General features: G+C 43.3%; 1 protein-coding gene across 1 annotated transcript in view; it reads left to right on the forward strand.

The window, feature by feature from the left end:
- SLMAP (sarcolemma associated protein) overlaps nt 1-22,746 on the forward strand; it is a 166,437-nt gene that overhangs the window by 77,424 nt on the left and 66,267 nt on the right. The window contains exons 3-5 of the mRNA XM_065407127.1: nt 7,421-7,493; nt 15,821-15,857; nt 18,390-18,452. Coding sequence (XP_065263199.1) covers nt 7,421-7,493; nt 15,821-15,857; nt 18,390-18,452 — 173 coding nt within the window. The remainder of the gene's footprint in view (nt 1-7,420; nt 7,494-15,820; nt 15,858-18,389; nt 18,453-22,746) is intronic.

Here is a 22,746-nt window from a genome sequence, read left to right on the forward strand (position 1 = left end):
GTTTATTACGACTGGTAACCGTCCTCGTCGTACAGCCGTGGCCATCAATCATTGGCACCTGGACAGACATGCTCTGTCCTATCGAACTGTCTTGACGATGATGGCTATCAGTCATAGTATACTATTTTCTGCCAAGTATTGTCTGCTAAGCACCCAGAAGAGGCCAAGGGCGATCTGGGTGCTGGCAGACGTGTGGCTGGCAGACGGGGGGCTACATTGCTACACAGCAGCAACCCCTTGCCTTTTGGCAGTAAATAGTATATTATGACTGGTATCCATCATCATCATACTGCCAAGGGCCCAGTATTTGCTGCCAAGCACCCAGAAAATGCCGATGGCTATCAGTCATGCTGCACCGTCGTCTTAAGATGTAAAAAATAGATTTGTTCTGTATTCATTTCCTTCCCCCCTCCCTCCGTCAAATCAATGGCCCGCTAAACCCAGGCTTAGGAGTTCAATCTCGGGGGGGGGGGGGCATTCTGTGTGACAGTTGTTTGTATTTCTCCCTGATGCACAGCCACCTTTCTTGATTTTAATTCCCTGTACCTGTACGCCATGTCGTCACTCGCCCCTCCCTCCCTCCCTCCCTCTCTCCTTCCCCTGGTCCTTCAGATACTAGTTTCGCGCCTTTTTTCAGACCAGACGCCATAGCTAGCTCTGGGATCATGGAGCCTGCTCAGATCACCGCGGCAATTATGAGCACTATGAACACCACGCGCATTGTCCTGGAGTATATGCAGAGCCAGGACATGCCAAAGCAAAACCAGGACCAGCCGAGGAGGAGGCGATTGCAGCGCGGCGACGAGAGTGATGAGGAAATGGACATGGACCTAGACCTCTCACAAGGCACAGGCCCCAGCAATGTGGAAATCATGGTGTTCCTGGGGCAGGTTCATGCCGTGGAACGCCGATTCTGGGCCCGGGAAACAAGCACAGACTGGTGGGACCGCATCGTGCTGCAGGTGTGGGACGATTCCCAGTGGCTGCGAAAGTTTCGCATGCGTAAGGGCACTTTCATGGAACTTTGTGACTTGCTTTCCCCTGCCCTGAAGCGCCAGAATACCAGGATGAGAGCAGCCCTCACAGTTGAGAAGCGAGTGGCGATAGCCCTGTGGAAGCTTGCAACGCCAGACAGCTACCGGTCAGTCGGGAATCAATTTGGAGTGGGCAAATCTACTGTGGGGGCTGCTGTGATCCAAGTTGCCAGGGCAATGAGAGACCTGGTGATATCAAGGGTAGTGACTCTGGGAAACGTGCAGGACATAGTGGATGGCTTTGCTGCAATGGGATTCCCAAACTGTGGTGGGGCGATAGACGGAACCCATATCCCTATCTTGTCACCGGAGCACCAAGCCACCGAGTACATAAACCGCAAGGGGTACTTTTCAATGCTGCTGCAAGCCCTGGTGGATCACAAGGGACGTTTCACCGACATCAACGTGGGCTGGCCGGGAAGGGTACATGATGCTCGCATCTTCAGGCACTCTGTTCTGTTTCGAAAGCTGGAGGAAGGGACTTTCTTCCCGGACCAGAAAATAACCGTTGGGGATGTTGAAATGCCTATCGTGATCCTTGGGGACCCAGCCTACCCCTTAATGCCATGGCTCATGAAGCCGTACACAGGCAGCCTGGACAGGAGTCAGGACCTGTTCAACTACAGGCTGAGCAAGTGCCGAATGGTGGTGGAATGTGCATTTGGGCGTTTAAAAGCGCGCTGGCGCAGCTTACTGACTCGCTCAGACCTTAGCGAAAAGAATATCCCCATTGTTATTGCTGCTTGCTGTGCGCTCCACAATATCTGTGAGAGTAAGGGGGAGACATTTATGGCGGGGTGGGAGGTAGAGGCAAATCGCCTGGCCGCTGATTACGCGCAGCCAGACACCAGGTCGGTTAGAGCAGCACAGCAGGGCGCGGTGCGCATCAGAGAAGCTTTGAAAACTAGTTTTGTGACTGGCCAGGCTACGGTGTGAAACTTCTGTTTGTTTCTCCTTGATGAACCCTCCACCCCCCCCCCACCCGGTTCACTCTACTTCCCTGTAAACCAACCACCCCACCCTCCCCTACCCTCCCCCCTTCAAGCACCACTTGCAGAGGCAATAAAGTCATTGTTACTTCACATTCATGCATTCTTTATTAATTCATCACACAACTAGGGGGATAATTGCAAAGGTAGCCCGGGATGGGTGGGGGAGGAGGGAAGGAAAAGGACACACTGCAGTTTAAAACTTTAAAACTTTAACACTTATTGCTCGGGAAATCATCTAGGGTGGAGTGACTGGGTGGCCGGAGGCCCCCCCACCGTGTTCTTGGGTGTCTGGGTGAGGAGGCAATGGGACTTGGGGAGGAGGGCTGTTGATTACACAGGGGCTGTAGCGGCGGTCTCTGCTCCTGCTGCATTTCCTGCAGCTCAACCATACGCAGGAGCATATCAGTTTGATGCTCCAGCAGCCGGAGCATCGACTCTTGCCTTCTGTGTGCAAGCTGACGCCACCTCTCCTCTTCAGCCCGCGATTCAGCACGCAACCTCTCCTCTTCAGCCCGCGATTCAGCACGCCATCTCTCCTCTCGCTCATATTGGGCTTTTCTAAAATCAGTAATTGACTGCCTCCACGCATTCTGCTGTGCTCTGTCAGCGTGGGAGGCAGTCTGTAGTTCAGTAAACATTTCATCACGCGTCCTTCGCTTCCGCTTTCGAATATTCACTAGCCTCTGTGAAGGAGAAACATTTGCAGCTGGTGGAGGAGAAGGGAGAGGTGGTTAAAAAAGATACATTTTAGAGAACAATGGGTACACGCTTTCACGTTAAATTTTGCTGTTCACATCACACAGCACATGTGCTTTCGTTACAAGGTCGCATTTTTCCTCTTCTATTGAGGGCCTGCCGGTCTGGTGTGAGAGATCACTCACGCAGTGCCAGGCCACAGATTTCAGCTTGCAGGCAGCCATGGTAAGACACAGTCTTTTGGCTTTTTTAACCTTGTTAACATGTGGGGATGGTTTAAAACAGTACTGCTCTCATTAACCATACCAAGCACCCGTTGGGTTGGCCATTTAAAATGGGTTTGCAATGTAAAAGGAGGGGCTGCGGTTTCAGGGTTAACGTGCAACACAAACCCAACTAATTCCCCTCCCCCACACACCCAATTCTCTGGGATGATCACTTCACCCCTCCCCCCCACCGCGTGGCTAACAGCGGGGAATATTTCTGTTCAGCAGAGCAGGAAGGGGCACCTCTGAATGTCCCCTTAATAAAATTGCCCCATTTCAACCAGGTGACCGTGAATGATATCACTCTCCTGAGGATAACAAAGAGCGATAAGGAATGGATGTTGTCTGCATGCCAGCAAACACCGGGACCATACGCTGCCATGCTTTGTTATGCAATGATTCCAGACTACGTGCTACTGGCCTGGCGTGGTAAAGTGTCCTACCATGGCGGACGGGATAAGGCAGCCCTCCCCAGAAACCTTTTGCAAAGGCTTTGGGAGTACATGAAGGAGAGCTTTCTGGAGATGTCCCTGGAGGATTTCCGCTCCATCCCCATACACGTTAACAGACTTTTCCAGTAGCTGTACTGGCCGCGATTGCCAGGGCAAATTAATCATTAATCATTAAACACGCTTGCTTTTAAACCATGTGTAATATTTACAAAGGTACACTCACCAGAGGTCCCCTGTGTGCCCACAGGGTCTTGGGTGAGTTCGGGGGTTACTGGTTCCAGGTCCAGGGTGATAAACATATCCTGGCTGTTGGGGAAACCGGTTTCTCCGCTTCCTTGCTGCTGTGAGCTATTTACATTATCTTCATCCTCATCTTCCTCGTACCCCGAACCCGCTTCCCTGTGTGTTTCTCCAGTGAGGGACTCATAGCACACGGTTGGGGTAGTGGTGGCTGCACCCCCTAGAATGGCATGCAGCTCCGCGTAGAAGCGGCATGTTTGCGGCTCAGCCCCGGACCTTCCGTTTGCTTCTCTGGCTTTGTGGTAGGCTTGCCTTAGCTCCTTAATTTTCACGCGGCACTGCTGTGCGTCCCTGTTATGGCCTCTGTCCTTCATGGCCTTGGAGACCTTTTCTAATATCTTGTCATTTCGTTTACTGCTTCGGAGTTCAGCCAGCACTGATTCATCTCCCCATATGGCGAGCAGATCCCGTACCTCCCGTTCTGTCCATGCTGGAGCTCTTTTGCGATCCTGGGACTCCATCACGGTTACCTGTGCTGATGAGCTCTGCGTGGTCACCTGTGCTCTCCACGCTGAGCAAACAGGAAATTAAATTCAAACATTCGCGGGGCTTTTCCTGTCTACCTGGCCAGTGCATCTGAGTTGAGAGTGCTGTCCAGAGCAGTCACAATGAAGCACTGTGGGATAGCTCCCGGAGGCCAATAACGTCGAATTCCGTCCACACTACCCCAATTCCGACCCCCTAAGGCCGATTTTATCGCTAATCCCCTCGTCGGAGGTGGAGTAAAGAAGCCGGTTTAAAGGGCCCTTTAAGTCGAAAGAAAGGGCTTCGTCGTGTGAACGTGTCCAGGCTAAATTCGATTTAACGCGGCTAAAGTCGACCTAAACTCGTAGTGTAGACCAGGCCTCAGAGGTGTGAAAAATCCACACCCCCGACCACCATAGTTGTACCAATCTAACCCCCAATGTAGCCAGCACGCCCTCCCATTGACATAGCTATGGCTTCTCATGGAGGTGGATTAACTACACCCATGGGAGAAGCTCACTTGTTGGTGTAGTAGCATCTTCACTGAAGTGCCACAACAGTGCAGCATTTTAAGTGTAGACCTGCCTTCAGGATCTATTTAAACTCCCAAAGGACTATCTGAAAACATTACTTGAAGATAAGGCTCTCCGTAGTCTCTAGTTTCAAATGTGGTCAGTGGTTCCCCTTGAAAGCAATACTTCCTAAATATGTACTTGATAGAAAGATTTGATTCTGTGCTGCGAAAGGCATTTGACTACTCCTCCCTATAGTTGAATATATCTCTGCATTCTTATTGTGATTAGTGCTTTAGAAAGAGTGGGGTTTAAATTCCCAAGACTATTCCCTGCTCTTTCGGTGAGTCCAAAGCCAAGGAATTGCAGACCTGGACAAATGTCTTCTGGTGACACGACATATCTCATGAAAATAACTGAACTCCTGTCCAGTCTTCTCTGACAAATGTAAACATTTTTCAGGTGGATCTTAATGAGGACAGATGCTGAAGACAAGAAAATACTTCTCTAAAAGTTCGTATCTTGGCACTCGATGTAGACCAAGGAAGAATTAACTCTCTTGTTGGGTTACCTTTCCCTTAGTTCCAGCTTCCATTAGGTAGCTGTCTTAATGTTGTTCTGAAACATTTGTTCCCCTCTGTTCAAATCCAGGTTCACCATATCTCTGAAATTATAAGCCTTGAAAGTTAATAAGTGTTGATATTTATAATTTGTGTTTTTAGGTGAGTGTTTTTGTGCTTAGTTGACCTATCCTGTGCTTATTCATAGTTAGTTTATTATATGAAAATGTCTCGAACAGTCCATACCTTCCCATCCCTATTACCCAGGAGATTTCACTTCCCAAATCTGAATAATCATACAGAAAAATACAGATGTTATGTGGATATTGGCAGAGCCATGGAAAGAGCTTTCTTGATAAAACCAAGTTGTGAAGAATATCTGAGAGAGCGATTGTTCCTGATGTGGTATAAGTGAAATATAAATTGGATTTCCATATCTTACTCTAAGTGGTATCTTTGGTTCAAGGGTAATTAGACCCCACTCCTCTGTGTGTTTTCTTCTTTCTCTGAAATGTGAGAGGGCTTTGAAGGGTGGTTTCGTGGCCCTTGCTACATAGTTCTACAAGAATTCCAGAGTGAAGATTCTTTCTCTGTCCTTGGATGCATCCTTCAGCAAGTGCATCCTTAGGAAGATCATAAACAAATAGCTCCTCTATGCTACCCTCCTTTGACCCCTTTGAAACAGGGATTGCTAGGCAGATCCCAGGTGTTAGAAATTCATGTCTGGCAACATGGAAATATTTATTTTACCTGTTAACTTCTAATCTCCAGATACACTCCTACAAAGCTACCCAGTAAACAGAGGATGGTGTTCAGCATTTTCTGTATTTCCAGAATTTCCGTTCCTGTCACCTAAATTCAGTTAAGACATACTCCCATTTTTTGCCTAGTCTCTCATGTTGTCAGTGTTGTGTTTTGAAATCTGTATTTAACTTTCTTGTCTACAGAGAGCTTGTCAGGGTTCCCTCACCACTCTGGGGTACAGATGTGGGAACCCACATAAGCTTATATTCCACCAGCTTAGGTTAAAAACTTGCCCAAGGCACAAATTCCTTTCCTTGACCTTGGACAGTATTGCTGCCACCACCAAGTGATTTAAACAAACATTCAGGGAGGGGCCACTTGGAGCCCTGTCGCCCTCCAAAGTATCCCCCCAAGTCCCTTCACCCCCTTTCCTGGGGAGGCTTGAGAATAATATACCAACCAAATAGGTTAACGAGGTGAGCAAAGACCAGACCTTTGGGTTTTTAGGACACACAAAAACAATCAGGTTCTTAAAAGAAGAACTTTATTATAAAAAAAAAAAAAAAAAAAAAGGTAAAAGAAGCACCTCTAAAATCAGGATGGAAGGTAATTTTACAGGGTAATAAAAAGACTTAAAACACAGAGGATTTTCCTCTAGGCTTAACTTTAAAGTTACAAAACAGGAATAAACCTCGCTCTTAGCATAGGGAAAATTCACATGCTAAAACACAAGATAATCTAATGTATTTCCTTGCTATTACTTACAATTTCTGGAATTTTAGATGTATCATTTTAGTAGGAGCTGGATTACCTGCTTGGTCTCTCTTTGTCTCAAGAGGGAACACAAAGAGAGCACAAACAAAACCTTTCTCTTCCCCCCTCTAACTCCCCAGATTTGAAAGTATCTTCTTTCCCCGTTGGTCCTTCTGGTCAGGTGCCAACTAGGTTAATGGAACTGATTAACCCCTTACAGGTAAGTGATTCTATACCTCTGGCCAGGAGGGATTTGATGTTACTGCATACATAAAGGTTGTTACCCTTCCCTTTATATTTATGACAGAGCTAGTTGTCTGGGGGGAAAAATTGTGCAGGTACTATTGGCTGTGGAAGACCCAGAATTGGAACTACACTATAGGTCAGGAATCAGCACAGGGCATCAAGTCTTCAAGTTTCTGATTGATAGCTTTTTGCTTTCTCATGGGGAGGTATGAGCAGGCAGACCCAGACATTAAGGGTCAGTGCTTAGAGACCTCCCCTTCCTTCTCTTGCTCACCCACCTCAGTGTTCCTTGATTGTGAAATAGCTGCATATTTCCTTAAACCATGTTTGCACTTCAATTAAATAAATAATGTCTTATTAACTGATTACTAAGACTCACAGTATTCTTATTTCTTCTCAGTTACCCATGGATGTATAGTCTCCACAATAAAACTATTTCTCCCAGATGGTATGGAAGCCCGGTTACGGTCAGAGTAAGTATAATTAAGTATTTATTAATATCTACCAAAATTAGAATATTTTATGAGGGTTTTTGTTAAGTATATTCCTATTGTAATAAATAACATGTAACACATGTTGATTTATATACGTCTATAGGTATGTCGTACGTAACATAAGATCCCTGCCCCAAAGCATTTATAATCTAATACGCACAGGTAATATAGTGATTAAAAGCAGCACTCATGCAAGTGTGAGATCAGTGGGATGACAAAAGTGGGAGAGGAGAACATTCTCTTGGTGAAGACATTTATATGTAGTGGTTCTTGCTCAAGTTACAAATATATATGTTAAAATTGTTCTTGTGTATGCTTTGCTCGGGTAGATAAAAGCATAGAGGTATGAACTTGTATCATAACTGGAAACTTTGTTAATGCACAATTAAATTATATGAACTTGAATGGTTTTAATTTTATAGTGGTATTCAGAAAAATAAATAGAATGGAAAACTGGATTTGTAAATTGTGTTTTTGTCTTTACATGAAGACTTATATATTTTTATGCATCTGTAAATGTGAATGGGAGTCATTTTTATGAATTTGTTGAGGTGCCATTTAGATTTTAAAACTGAAATCTAGCAAGCTAGATTTGCCAGTTTGGTAAGTGTTATGTCCAATATTATGATGGAATTTAATTAGGATAACTTTTGAGTGCAGTGAGCATTAGCTTACTAATTTTAGCACTAATTTCTTTCAAAGTCTTTTACCTTGGACAGTATTTCTCAGGTCAGTACACTAGGTTATTCTTACCTAACCGACAGTTTGTGTACTCGTGTGCTTCTTGGAGAATAAACAATCAAAAGTTCATCAATCAAGTGTAGATAAAACAAATGTGCTAGGCACGTACTGAACATAAAATACACATGCAGGTTTGTAAGTGATTCACAAAAACCAAAAGTGTGGCTGTGACTCTAGGGGCCCCTCAGTGCCAACTGGCAGAGAGCCTACCATACTGTAACTCACATCAGGCCTGACACACTCATTGCCCCAGCACAGTGTTGTCATAATATGTACCTAAAAGGTGTTATATAAGGTAGCATATGTGAACTTATGTCACACTGGTCCTGAAAATTGTGGCATGATATATGTACAGATTGTGTACAAAATTGTGTGTATGTATGTGCTGGAAATATATTTTTAAAATGTGTTTGGGAGCAGGGCTGGCTCCAGGCACCAGCGTAGCAAGCAGGTGCCTGGGGCGGCCAATGAAGCAGGGGCAGCACGTCCAGCCGTTCGGCGGCAATTCGGCGGTGGGGCCGTCACTCCCTCTCCGAGCGAAGGACCTGCCGCCGATCGCGGCTTTTTGTGTGTGTGTGCTTGGGGTGGCAAAAACGCTAGAGCCGGCCCTGTTTGGGAGTGTATAAACCCAGGCTGCCCAAGACAAAGGAATGTTGTTTTACCTGTCTTACTGGCTTGATTACTGGAAGAGGACAATGAAAGTACATTTACATATACAATAAACAAAGTGAACAAGCAGCAGCTTAATGCACAGATGGCAGGGACAGAGTCTGCACTCCAGGAATCCTTCCTGGCTCTTGAGACAGAGACAGTGAACTTTGGGTAATATAAGGGGAGAAAAGAGGCATTTTAGTTATCCATGACTCCAGGAACAAAGGGAACCGACACCCTTTGATTCTGTGAACATTGGGTACCCTGGCCTGGAGGGCTGGATATGCCGGTAAGTAAGAAAATTGCTCAGGCAAAGATTGTAACTTGCTAAGATTACATTTTAGTTACTAGAATGCATGTCCCTATTTTATTTTGTTTTGTTTGTAAGTATACCTCTCTCTTTCTCTTGCTCAATATCACTTCAATCTCTGTCTTTGTTAATAAACTTATTCTTGTTTTATTACAAAACTTATCACAGTATTGTGCATTAAAATGAAATGTGAATCTTCACCAACCCAACACGCTGATGCATGCTCTCTCTTTGGAGGCTGCCAGCATAATTTCTGGGAGAGGGAATAGACACTGCAGGCTCTGGGGAGCTCGGGAACTGGGATTCACTGACTGTTACCTGCAAGGCCAAGTTTAGACTGGTAAAGTCTTGAAGAGTTTGCTGGCAAGGTAGACAGACTGGTGTGTCAGGGAGCTCTGACACACAGCTTAGCAGCAGCAAAGCTCTCACTCTTGCTAAGGCAGAGCGCTAACACAGAAGCTCACAGTTCTGGGTGTCCTGAATGGGACATCACAGGGGCCAAGCAGCTATATTAAGGAACAATATAAATCACCCAGATTTCGTAGTACAATTACTTATAATCATCAGTTATCTATTCTTTAATACCTCTAACACATATCACTCTTCCAGTAATTCTCCAAGGAGCAAGGATGCACTTACTTTAAGTGGGCCTGCTGTTAGAATTATTTGATATGAAAGGAACAAGTTTAAGCAATTGTTGTTGATAATTTGAAGTTATTGTTTAAGTCTTTCTTAAGCCAATGGATGTGGGCTTATAAAGGAGAAATATGCATATAGCATTACTTAATTAAAATCCAAAATAAGGTTACTTGAGGTCTGACTAGAAAGAGTGTAGACTCAACAAGACAACTTCCAGTTATTGTATTTCTCTTTCTATTCTTTAATATAATCTCTGTAGTGAAATCTTACTGCTTCTTCTTAGTCCTGTTAACCTGGGATAGGGAAGAATCTTTCCCACACCGCTGGTCCGAGTGTTAGTAGAATTCCTTGGTTCTGAAGCTTCTTTGTGGGATCCGTCAAATCATCTTCTTAGTCCTGTAACCCTAGAGAAAGGAATCCCTGTGGTGTGGGATTCATAAGACTCTCAGGTCCCACACAGTGACCTCAGTTTTATATACCCTGATTTTCCATGGGAGCTATTTAGAGTGGTAAACTGTTTCATCAATCCAGAGTGCCTACAACCTACATCAGAAATGAGCACAAAGAATTATCATCTTACCTTGCAGAAAAGAGCATGCACATTTAGGAAGACTTCGCAAACAATATGATCTGCTCTGCCTGTATTCACCAACCAACAGCCCATCTGCATTCCCAGAGTTCAGCACATTCACACATCAAGAGGTTCTGAAAACTGTAAAGAAGTCTCGACCCATGACTTGTGAATCCAACTCATAGCTTTTCTGGCTTATGAAAAAGAGCTATGAACACCTAGTGCCACTCCTGACCTTTGAAATAGTGAAGGAATCCTTCAATGAAGGAATCCTTCCTTCCTCCTCCAAACATGCAATAGTTTGACCAGAATTGTAGAAACCAACCTTGGATACATCATTTCAAGCCAACTACAGCCCAGTGTCAAAATTCCCATATCTGAGCAAGTTCATAGCAAAACTAACCAAAGGCCAACTACAGGCTCATCTGATTGTGTCAGGTCTAGAATATTAGCTTCAATCTGATTTCAGGCCAGGATATGGAACTGGAACTGCTTTGGTGGCACTGAAGGTTAATCTTCTCTTGTCAATGGCTAGAAGGCAGACATGAATTTTCCTCCTCCTGGGCCTCACTGCAGTTTTCAACACTGACTATGAGATACTACTGTTTCATTGGAGACTGGTGGTAGGGGTCCAGGACAATACACTAAAATGGTTTTGAGTCATTCCTGGAGGAGCAGACCAAAGTAGTAATGATGGGAAACTGCATCTCCAGTCCTAGACCCTTGACTTGCAGAGTCCCATAAGGATCAGTTCTGTCTCTAGTCTTTTTCAACATCTACATGTATTACTCCTGAGGGAATTCTACATCAAAAAATTGAAAATTCTGCACCCAATATTTTAAAATATTGCAAAATTCTGCAAATTTTCTTTGTCAATACATAAATGTAGCTCCAGCATGGCTGTGGGGAGCACAGGCCATTGGCTGCATTGAGGTGGGAAATCACCTTGAAGCCCCCACATCCTCCGGTACAGGGACTCAGCAATGAGGCCGCACCTGACCCTGACACAGTGCAAGGGCTGGACCTGTCCCAGAAACACCCCAGTGCCCTGCCCCTTTGTGCCAGGTGCACCAGGTGTGGCTGGGCAGGCTCAGCCTAGCAGGATCCAAGTGTGGAGGGGCTCAGTGTGGGGTTCCGGGTGCAGGGGCAATGGGATTCTTCAGGGGATCCAGGTGATGGTGTTTGGGCTCAGTAGGGGTGTCTGGGTGTGGGGGGGTCAGTGCTGGGGGAGTGGGGCTTGATGGGGTGGGGGTCCAGGTGGAGCTGGATAGGGTTCAGTGAAGTGGGGGTGTGGGGCTTGTCAGAGGGGTCCAGGTGTAGGGGGGTAGGGCTTGTCATGGTGAGGGTTGGATGGGCCTGCTTAACGGAGGAGCCCCAGCTGCTGCCGAAGGGATGCTGCATGCCAGGCTCCCGCTTCCCCCCACGATTCCCCTATCCCCTTTTGTTCTCCATCCCCCTCCCCTCATTCCCACATTCCCCCACCCCCATTCCCCTTCCCTCATTTCCCTCACGCCCCCTTACCCAGCCACACCGTGGGTACTCACTGTTCCACAGAAAATAGGAAGGCTCCCAGCACACAGAAAGGGAGCACAACTGGCATTAGGACCCAGGAGGCTGCGTTCAGCTGCAGAGTCAGTGGAGCCCGAGGCGCAGCCTCCGAGCTGAGCAGTTCTGCATTTGTGGAATTTGGGGGGAGGGCACATGTAACCCAAAGTGCCCCCCCATACCTCACCTCTGTTTGGGGGGCAATCCCCCCCAAAAAACCTGCACACATGATGCCCCCCCATGCAGCTTCCCTTTGCTTCCCAGCCGTTTTCTCCAGGGAAAAGCAGGAAATCTGTGGGGGCGGGCGCTGTTTTCTGCGGGTGCGCAGTCCTGCAAAATCCCCCCAGGAGTAATGTGAAGTGGTCAAACTACATGGACTCAAATGCCTGCAGTATGAATGTGGGAGTTGCAAAGTGGTTTGGAAAAATGGAGAAGCACAAATAAATGGACATCTATTGTGGAACTGCACAATTGCTTATTTTCAACCCGCTTTTCTCTCTCTGCTGCTTAGCCAAGCAATTTAAGGTGCCATCCTGGAGCTGTAGTAACCTTGGTGAATGGCTCTGGCAGTGAAAGAGGGGTTGAACCAGACTGTTTCTCCTTTAATTAAAAACAATTATCTGCAGTTTGAGGGGGTGTTAGTTGGTAACTGAGAGCTGCAGCCTTAGATTTCAGTCTTCTGACAAAGATTTTCTGTTGCTGTCTTGTAAAGTTGTGGTGACAGGAATCATGGGGCTTGGCTCCCCATAATTAGGAAATATCACCTTTTGTAATATTAACCAAATACCCTGAATACAGCACTGATAGAAGCTATATGAAGACCCATAACAAATAAATGAAAAACGTTTTAAAACAAAATTAATGGATTTCAGAATTCACACATTTTGTTTTTGTTGCAATTTACTGAAATTTCATGTGTTTCGGCAATTTTCTGTGTCAAATCCATAATTCAGCAAAACATTTCACTACAGTGAATTAACGTTTTCCGAAGAAATAGTTTTGTTGGGAAATTTCCAACCAGCTCTGCTTGTAATTGCTTCTATAATTGTTTTTCAGATGCCATGTTTTATTTTTAATTTGATTAGGTGATGAAATAAAATATTCCTTTCATGCACAAAAGACATGCTTTAAAATTTCTGTTTTGGCGAACTTTTTAGTATTAAGTAAAAATACATGATCCAAATTTAATCGTGGTGCAACGTCACTATTGTATTTCATAAAACATAGTTTCTTGAACTTTCATATTTAAATCTTTTTATATGGTACTTCTTGGATATTTACTACTGTACTGTGAATTAAACATCAAATTGAATTTCATCCTTTTAAATCATTGTTTTCTAATGTATGAAAACAATGTACTTTTTTGAAACTTGGTTTAACATGCTATTCTGAAGTGATTCAATTAAGTCAGCATTACTTAGTAAGGGGAATTATTTTTTAGTGTAATTTTGGTTTCTAAAGCTCAACCTCAGTATCAGAATATGTGAGTCTAAACAGTCATTTCTGGTTAAAATTAGAGAGATCAGGTGGGTGAGGTAATATCTCCTTTCGACCAACTTGTGTTGGTAAGAGAGACTAGCTTTTGAGTTTACAGAGAGCTCTTCTTCAGGTCTGGGAAACTAAGGGCTTGATATGTGTATATATATATATAGTATGGATATAGTGCTGCAGCGACACAGATGTGCCATTGTAGTGCTTAGTTAGATATTATCTATGCTTATGAGAAAGCTTCTCCTGTCAGCGTGGGTACCCTACCTCCCAGAGAGGCGGTAGCTATGTTAAGAGGAGAAGCCGACAGCATGCTGTCTACACCAGGAGTTCGGTTGGTGTAACTGCATCACTCAGGGGTGTGGATTTTGCACATCCCTGAGTGACGTAGTTATACCGACATAAGTCTGTACTCTAGACCAAGCCTGAGGTCTGGTCTATGCTACAGGCTTGCATCACTATAACTACGCCACTCGGGTGTGAAAAACCCACACCCCTGAGTGACATAGTTATACTGAACTAACCCCTCCCCCCCATCCCCCCCTGTGTAGACAGCACTGTGTAGCCGATATAGCTACTGTCTCTCCTGTCAGCTTACAGTGTCTTCATTAAAGTGCTGCAGGGCGGTGCAATTGCATTGGTGCTGCTGCGCTGATGCAGCATTTTAAATATAAACTTACCCTCAAAGTGTCGCTGCTAAATAAGAGGTAGAACAGATTGGTTAGCATAAATAGCTAATGCATTTCAAGGGACCATTCAAAGTGAAGTGGCCTGTTTTCACCCCTCCAGTCTTAGGGAGGAAAGGAAGGGGGGGGGAAGCTGGGAGGGGTTTGTTAGTCGGTTACAGATTGTTGTAATAAACCATAAATCCAGTGTCTCTAGTCAGTCCATGATAATTAGTTTCTAGCAAAGTTATGGAATTAAGCTCCCAGGCTCGTTTTTTGAAAGTGTTGTGTAGGTTTCCTTTGAGGATGAGGACTGTTAAGTCAGATATAGAATGATTGCTTTGGAAAAATGTTCACCCATAGGTGATGTGGTGTGTTTGTCTTATCGTTTTCCTGTGTGAGTTCATTCAAGAGCATAGTGATTGTCTTGTTTCACCCACATAGTTGCTATTGGGGCTTTTAGTGCACTGGATGAGGTAGACCACATGTTGTGATAGGCATGTATAGGACCCAGGGATCTTGAAAGGTGTGTTGTGGGGGTGTTGATATGTCTGCCAGTTGCATCTGTTGTTCTGGCCGGGTCTGGTGTTGCTTTGAGTAGGTGTGTCTTGGTCTGTTGGAGCTTGCTTCTGATGATGAGCTTTGAGAATTTGGGTGAGTTGTTTGAAGGCCAGAAGGGGAGGGCTCAAGAAAGATTTTTTTAAATTTTTTTTAAGGATAGGAGCTGAAATTCATAACTTTACTAGACATTAATAATCATGGATTGAATAGAGAGACTGGATTTATGGCTTATTGCAACAATCTGTAACCCATTAACAACTACCTCCACCCAGCTGCTGTCCCCCACTTCCTTTCTTCCTTATGACTGGAGTGGTGTTACCAGGCCACTTCACCTTGAATGGTCCTTTGAAATGTGTTAATTACTTATGCTAAACAATCCCTTTCACCTTGTATTAGCAGTGACACTGAGTACCTTTCCCAGACCTGAAGAAGAACTCTGTGTAAACTGAAAAGCTTGTCTCTTTCACCAACATAAGCAGATCCTATAAAAGATATTACCTCACCCACCTTGTGTCCCTAATATCCTGGGACCAACCAGGCTACTGTTAAAATTGTTAAAATTAGGCAGTTATGTAAATTGCTTTTGTTGTTCAAATGTGAAATTGTACAAAAGTAGCTATTTCCTTGGACAAGATTAGTTCATTAAACTTTTCTTTCTTCATCAATAAAGATGTATATTAGGGTGATTTATCTAGTGCCTGTAAGTGCATTTAGCTCATTTCCACATGTAAGTTGCATTTGAACCTTAACAAATCTTCTTTGTTTTCAAAAACTTATAAAATGTTATCTAACTTTATGATATAAAAATAGTGATCAAGGTTTTAGAAAGTGGCTCATTGGTTTGTTTGATTTTTAGATTAGAACTGAAAACTAAATTTGAAAAATCTACTTCAAAGTACAATTTCACAAAATGATACTGAGCATAAGATGTAAAAACAGTATTTTTAACCTCGGTGACTGTTCTCTAAGAATGAACTTAAAAATGAAGAATGTCTTAATTAAGTTAAACATTTACAGGATTACTGATAGTTTTGTGGATTTTTGAACTGCTGTTCCATACTTGGTGTTTACTTGCATAATTCTGTTACTGAACAAATTATAAGTTTTTTTGTTTTTGTTTTAATTCTTTTTTCAGTGTCATCCATGCTCCATTACCAAGTCCTGTTGACAAGGTAAGTCATTTGTACTCTGTCTTTAATTAAAAAGTTGAAAGAATGAGAAAAACCTAACTACTTGTAGGTGTGACTTGCATTGGATTACTTTACATGGTTTAATATTTTTACTGTTTTAAAAAAAATAAACATTAGTCATTCCTTCAGTATCACAAGGATATGCATGGCAGGCTGTTTTTATGGTATGGGAATACTCTACTTTTTCCACTAGTGGTCAGGTGTGGAAACGTTGGCAAAATAACACGAAGCATGACATGTTTGGGTAAATCAAGATGGGCAGAATTATAGAGCATCAAAGGTGGTAACAAGAAGGACATTGATGCAATAGGACAGAGGCAATGAGAGATTCAAAAAGGGGAGCGACATGAGCAAAATGAGTGGCATGGAAGATGGCTTTTGCTGCAGTATGTTCTATGGCAGGAGTGGGCAAACTTTTTGGCCCGAGGGCCACATCGGGGTTGCGCAACTGTATAGAGGGCCGGGTAGGAAAGGCTGTGCCTCCCCAAACAGCCTGGCCACCACCCCCTCCCACTTCCTGCCCCCTGACTGCCCCCCTCAGAACTCCCAACCCATCCAACCCCCCCTGCTCCTTGTCCTCTGACTGCCCCCACCCCTATCCACACCCCTGCCCCCTGACAGCCTCCCTCCCCCGGACTCCCATCCCCTATCCAACCACCCTCTGCTCCTCGTCCCCTGACCACCCCCTCCCGGGACCCACCACCCCTAACTGCCCCCCGGGATCCCACCCCCTTATCCAACCCCCCCCCCCGTCCCCTGACTGCCCTCCCAACCCCTATCCACATCCCCGCCCCCTGACAGGCCCCCCGGGACTCCCACTTCCAACCCTCCCTATTCCCCATCCCCTGACCGCCCCCCCAGAACCTCTGCCCCATCCAACCGCCCCCTCCTCTCTGACCGCCTCCCAGGACCCCCCACTTCCCGCCCCCTTACCAGCAGCAGGAGCTCGCAGCCGCGACACCCAGCCAGAGCCAGCTGCGCTCCCCACGCTGCCCAGCGGGAGCGGCAGGCTAGAGTGCGGCCCACGTGGCGGCGTGGCTGCGGGGAAGGGGGGGAATGGGGGAGGGGCTGGAGACTAGGCTCCCCAGCCAGGAGCTCAGGGGCTGGGCAGGATGTGGCCCGCGGGCCGTAGTTTGCCCACATCTGTTCTATGGTTTGGAGTGTGAGACATGTGAGTTTTAAGGAAGACTGAACGTTATATCCTGCCTCAACTACTGTGACATCTACAATTGTAAATTTGAGTGGTATCCCATACTTTAAAAAAAATGTTTTGGAGCCCTTTACTCAGTGGATAAGAGATAATTAGATTAGGAACAGTGAAGTGACAACATCATTTGTTGACTTTTATTATAATGAGTTTGTTGACAGTTTGGGGGATGCACATGTATATCTCAAGCCTCTACCTGCCCTGAGCCAAGGCTATAAATAACCTGATGTCTATTCCTCTGCCTGACAAACTGTCTTTATGAACCTGTTCCTTTTCACTTTTGTCTGTGTCTGGCAATGTTTTTTTAATTACTATTATTATTCCTGTTTTAAGTATTTCTTAGATATTTCCCAACAAAACAAAACCCTCAACTTAGTTGAAAGCTCTCCACCAGTTCCGAATCTTATGGCAGATCAGGTATTGAAGCAAAGTTGCATCTCTTGTTCCCATGAGTTTTCTGCTCTTGGTGGGTCTGGAGAGTATAGCATGATTAGGAGAATGACTTTCTGCTGTTTTGTAGGTCTTTCTCTAAGTTGGCCCAAGCCAGACTCTAAAGCCTCCTTATGCAAGAGTCATTGTCAAACAAAGCATTAGAGAAAATTTTGGGGTCCTTGGCATGTTGCAAAACCTAGGTAGTAATGAGGCCTCACCCACAATTTTTGACTGAATTGGTTTTACCTTTTCATTTGAATCAGTCCATTGCTGATTTATTTCCAGGACCATTCAGCCATGCTGGGGGGACATCAGATGATATTAAGAGCAGTCAGCTACTATTTAGATAGAACTTTTCAAAAATCGTACTGCAGATATGTGGATTTCACTTTTTGTGTGTGGTGGAAGAAACTTGTGCAGACCGATGCTTTGTTTAGCATAGAATATATCATAGGAAGGTAGCATGGTCTAGTGGGCAGGGCCCTGGACTAGGAGTTAGGAGACCTGGGTTTCATATCCAGCACTGCCCCTGACCTGCTGTATGATCTCGTGCAAGTGGTTTCACTTCTGTGCATCTGTTGCCTTCCAAGCCTTTGTGTGTGTTTTTTAATTTAGATCGTAAACTCTTCAGGGCAGTGATTTTTTTCAGTATCTGTTTGTTTGTACAGAGTGTAGCACAGTCGGGCCTCAGTCCTGTTTGGGGCTTGTAGGTAACATATTGTAATACATACAGTAATGGTAGAATAGTAACGGTGCTAAGAGGAAAAAGAACTGGTAGGCAGTGATCTTCCTTAAATATTTACAGATACTTTGAATTGTCTGAGTTTGATGTAGAATACTCAACATGATTTTGATAATATTTTCTTATTTCATAGGTTGCTGCTAACACTCCCAGTATGTACTCTCAGGAACTGTTTCAGCTTTCTCAGTATCTACAGGTAAAACTGTTTTTCTATGAAGACATTCCTTTTTTACTCATTAATTTGATAGTTTATGCAAATAACACAACCAAGTAGTTAATCTTTGTTCAGAATGTAAATCTTTCATATGTATGTGTACACCTGTGTATGTTCAAAGTATGATTCAGTTTATAAACACTAACAATTAAGAATTAGCTGCCTTTTCTGTTGAAAACAGCATAAAATATATGGTAATTGCCCTTGTATGGTATTTCTTTTTATGCAAGCCAAATAAAAATATTCATAAGTATAGAATTCTATATATGCACATCCCTGCAGACTTGACAGTGGTTTCATATGCTATATGCATCTGTATAAACGTAAATCTGGTACTCCCTCACTTTTCTTAGAATTGAATAGGTTCCAACCTTCTTGTATTTATAATTCTGCTTTGGAATCATTTTAATACTCGAAAAATATTAAAGGGCTGTCTGTGAAGCTTTTTAGTAGTATGAGTATGGAGAATATGAATGGGAATTACTAAAATGCATTAACATATCACTCTGGATTTTTAAAGAAATAATTTTTATCTATCACTTAACCACCATTTTTTCTTTTAAATAGATTTTTATCTTTATTTTCGTTCCCCTTTCTACAAAATGTAGTATAAATGTAGGTTATGTAGATTGGTTGGTTGTAGGAAAAATTATAATTCCAGTGAGAGGAAGAGGTATGTTAAAGAAAATTTTAGCTTTTGGGAAAAGATGAAGGGAAAGGGATGATGGATTAGCTTGCATGCATGGCATATTTCCTTTTGATTCTGGAACTAGGAAGTAGCATTTATGTTCTGAACTGTGAATCACGATCTGTGAGGTTGATAATGATAGTTGGATTTGTGGAACTGTGTGTATTTTTAGAAATGCTTCCCAAAGTTCCTCTAAGGCATGCAAAAGCATCTTGCTACCTTCTTGCTGTTAGTGCCAAATAGTTCTGGTAATCATAAAGCTACTCTGAGGTAAAAGGCAAATATGTGCTTTGTTGCATTCCTCTATTAGAAGGGAATGTGGATTTCTCCGTGTCAAACTGATTTGATGGGAAAGTGCCAGGAGTAAGCAGAAGTGACTTTGACCTATAATTCGGACTGATATCACCTGGCTAGCAGTGCAATAGACAATCTTATTTGTAAATCTTTACATAGTCTGTTTTAGGCTTCACCTAGTAAATCTTGCAGTTCTCTAAAAATAGAAAAGGTTTAGATAGCCTCTTATGGTTTCATCTACTAGAGCGTTATAGGAATAAAACACTTAGACTTATACACTTCAAGGTCAGAAGGGACCATTGTGATCATATAGTCTGACCTCCTGCACATTGCAGGCCACAGAACTTCACCCATCCACTCATGTAATAGACCCCTAACCTCTGGCTGAGTTACTGAAGTCCTCAAATCATGATTTAAAGACTTCAAGTTACAGAGAATCCAACATTGCACTAGTTTAAACCTGCAAGGTGTCTCTGCCAATCTGACCTGGGGGAAATTCCTTCCCGACCCCACATATGGTGATTAGTTAGACTCTGAGCATGTGTGCAAGACTTACGATCATCAGATAAAATACTGCTCACTCACCTATAAGATCATCCATCAGGTTATGTAAAGATTTTTACAGAATAAGTCTTTAGTCTCTGAAAATTTTGTGATTTAGATTTCTTTCCTGGGAAATAACCCTGCTTATGGGAATTAACTTTTTCAGAAAGGTAGTTGAATTGCAGATATTGGTAATTATTTCATTTATTGATTATATTGAGCATGATCTGTGTGTACTATAAATGTGTACACGCTGACATTTATATAAATTTTCTTGCCGATAGCATGCTTTGAGAATCTGAGACTAGAACTTTCTTCTTGCCAAATGTAACCTCCAAGTTTCTGGTACTCTTCAAGATCTGATAAATGTGCCTCCAAGCCTCTCTGAATAGAGAAGGGTAAACTGCACCATCTAGTGGCTTGAAGGAGAACTTTAAAAACTATTTGTTTAGAAACTAGTTTTTCACTTAAACTTAATTAATGGAGTAGCTAACTTGTACTAGAATTGGGCAAGGTGCCTATTGTAAACTTGTTTATTCAAGACACACAGGGCCTGACTTTGTTCTCACTTACACTGGTTTCACATGGGTGTAACTGATTTCAGCAGTTATTCCTTGTTTACTCTTGTGTGAGAGCCTGCTCAGGCTTTTTGACTGTTACATAATTCATTTATTTTCTATTTTGGTAACCATTTATAAAACCAATACTTTTCTGGTGCTCAGTTAATATAATTTATGCTACTTTCCCCCTTCTGCCTTCCTACATGTAACTAGATTTTAATATAGCACTGAATTGCTTAACACCTATATTTACTTGACTGAGTAGGATGTGACATGACTGGGAATATACAGGTGAACTTATTCACTCTGAAACTGATAGCCACCTTTACTGAGGGACCTATGGATGGGCCACAAAATAGAGGGCTCATAGTATCCAAATAACCCTTTTTAAAGAGGGATTGTAGAAATAAATGTTTATTTGAAAATAACGTGTAAATCATCCCTACTGACAATTCTCTCTACCTACAATTACATTTCTGCCATTTCTGTTTTTAGTTTACAGGTGGTAATTTTGAATCTTGTTTAGATTGTAATCTCTTTGAAGCAGGGACTGACTTTTTGTTGTGTATGTACAGAGCCTATCACAGTGGGGCCCTGTTCCCTGATTGAGCCCTCTATTTGATAGTGAAATGCACGTTCAAGATGGCATAATGTTCATTTAAGGAAACCAGTTCTAATAGGTACAGTAGGAGGATTGCCCATGTAATAACGGAAGCTATATTTATATGATGATAGTGCCTAGAGGTCCCAGAGACTGGGAACCCATTCTTCAAGGCATTGTATGTACCCGTAACAAAAACAATGCCTGTCCCCAAAGAGCTTATAATCTAATTAGATGGTAAAAGCACAATACTGTACTTCCCATTTTACTCCTGAAAGCAGACTTCCATTTTACATATGCAAATTATACAAATATTTAAGCTATTATAACTTAAGAAATCCTTTGTGAATTAATGAAGGACAGAACAGGTTATCAAAGTTTCAATCTGGCAACATATTGTATACCTCCGTTAATGTTCATAACGCTCTGTGTTACTTTTGCTTTATTCAAAAGAAATTAACCTAGGCTAGAAAGTTCACTATAATATTGTTCAGTAGAAGAGTGTAGCATTATATAATAAGTCCAGATTTTAAAATTGTTCACATGAAAATGTGCATGGACAGTTTGTGTGGAGTTATGGTAATTGTGTGTGGAAATGACCAATTGGACATTTAGCTGGTCCTTTGTGCATGCATATTATTGTGTACATTTAAAAAACTGTGCCCACTCTATACATATAATTGAATCAATGTTTGGTTTTACATGGTATATATGGTTGTAAATTAATTCAGAGGACTGACGAAAATTTGTCCCTTAGAGGTAGTGTTTAATAAAAGGTTAAAACACATTATAGATATATTTTAAAGAGTGTGTTGCCTTTTAGAGATGATCCTGATTGTACATTTCAGTGTATAAGTGTTCTTAGAGTGTTTACTCCTGGGGAATTCTGTACCAAAAAAATAAAAATTCTGCATACAATATTTTAAAATTCTGCAAATTCTATTTGTCAAAATAACATTATATAATCATACCAGTTTCAATTATTTTGGTAATTTATTTCAAAATACCTGTCAGCAAGTATGTCTGTAATAATACAGACCCACACAAAAATTCCCCAGGAGTAGAGTTAAAGAAACCTCTATGATAGCCCAGTTCCTGCTTCTCTGCCCTCCACCTCCCCCAAAGAGCCCAGCTGCAGGGCCCCCCTGGCCCAGACGCTCACACTCCCTATCCCCCCAGAGCCCAGTCATGGGGGCTTCCCCTGGCCCAGAGGCTCGCACCCTCTCCCCCCTAGAGCCCAGGAATCCAGAGGGAGAAACAGACTGATGCTGGGTCCTGGGATTGCACGGAGTTTCCTGCATGCTGCTTCCTTCCTTCAGGGCATGCTGGGAACTGCAGCTGCCAGGAACCCTCCAGCTTCTACTCCCCCATCCCCCGGCAGTGTCTTCTACATGCAAGCTGGGCTCTGCTGGGTCCAGCAGCCCCTAGTGATGGCCAGTAGCTCTGCAGCCCATTTCTGTCAGTGGGGAGAGGGAAATTCTGCATGCACAACATAAATTTCTGCAAAATTCTGCATTGCGCAATGGCGCAGAATTACATTAGCGCAGAATCCATGAGTAAGTGTTAAAAATAAGGGCCCGTATAGTATAC

The sequence above is a fragment of the Emys orbicularis genome, chromosome 7 (genome assembly GCF_028017835.1).
Source record: "Emys orbicularis isolate rEmyOrb1 chromosome 7, rEmyOrb1.hap1, whole genome shotgun sequence".
Lineage (NCBI taxonomy): Eukaryota > Metazoa > Chordata > Testudines > Emydidae > Emys > Emys orbicularis.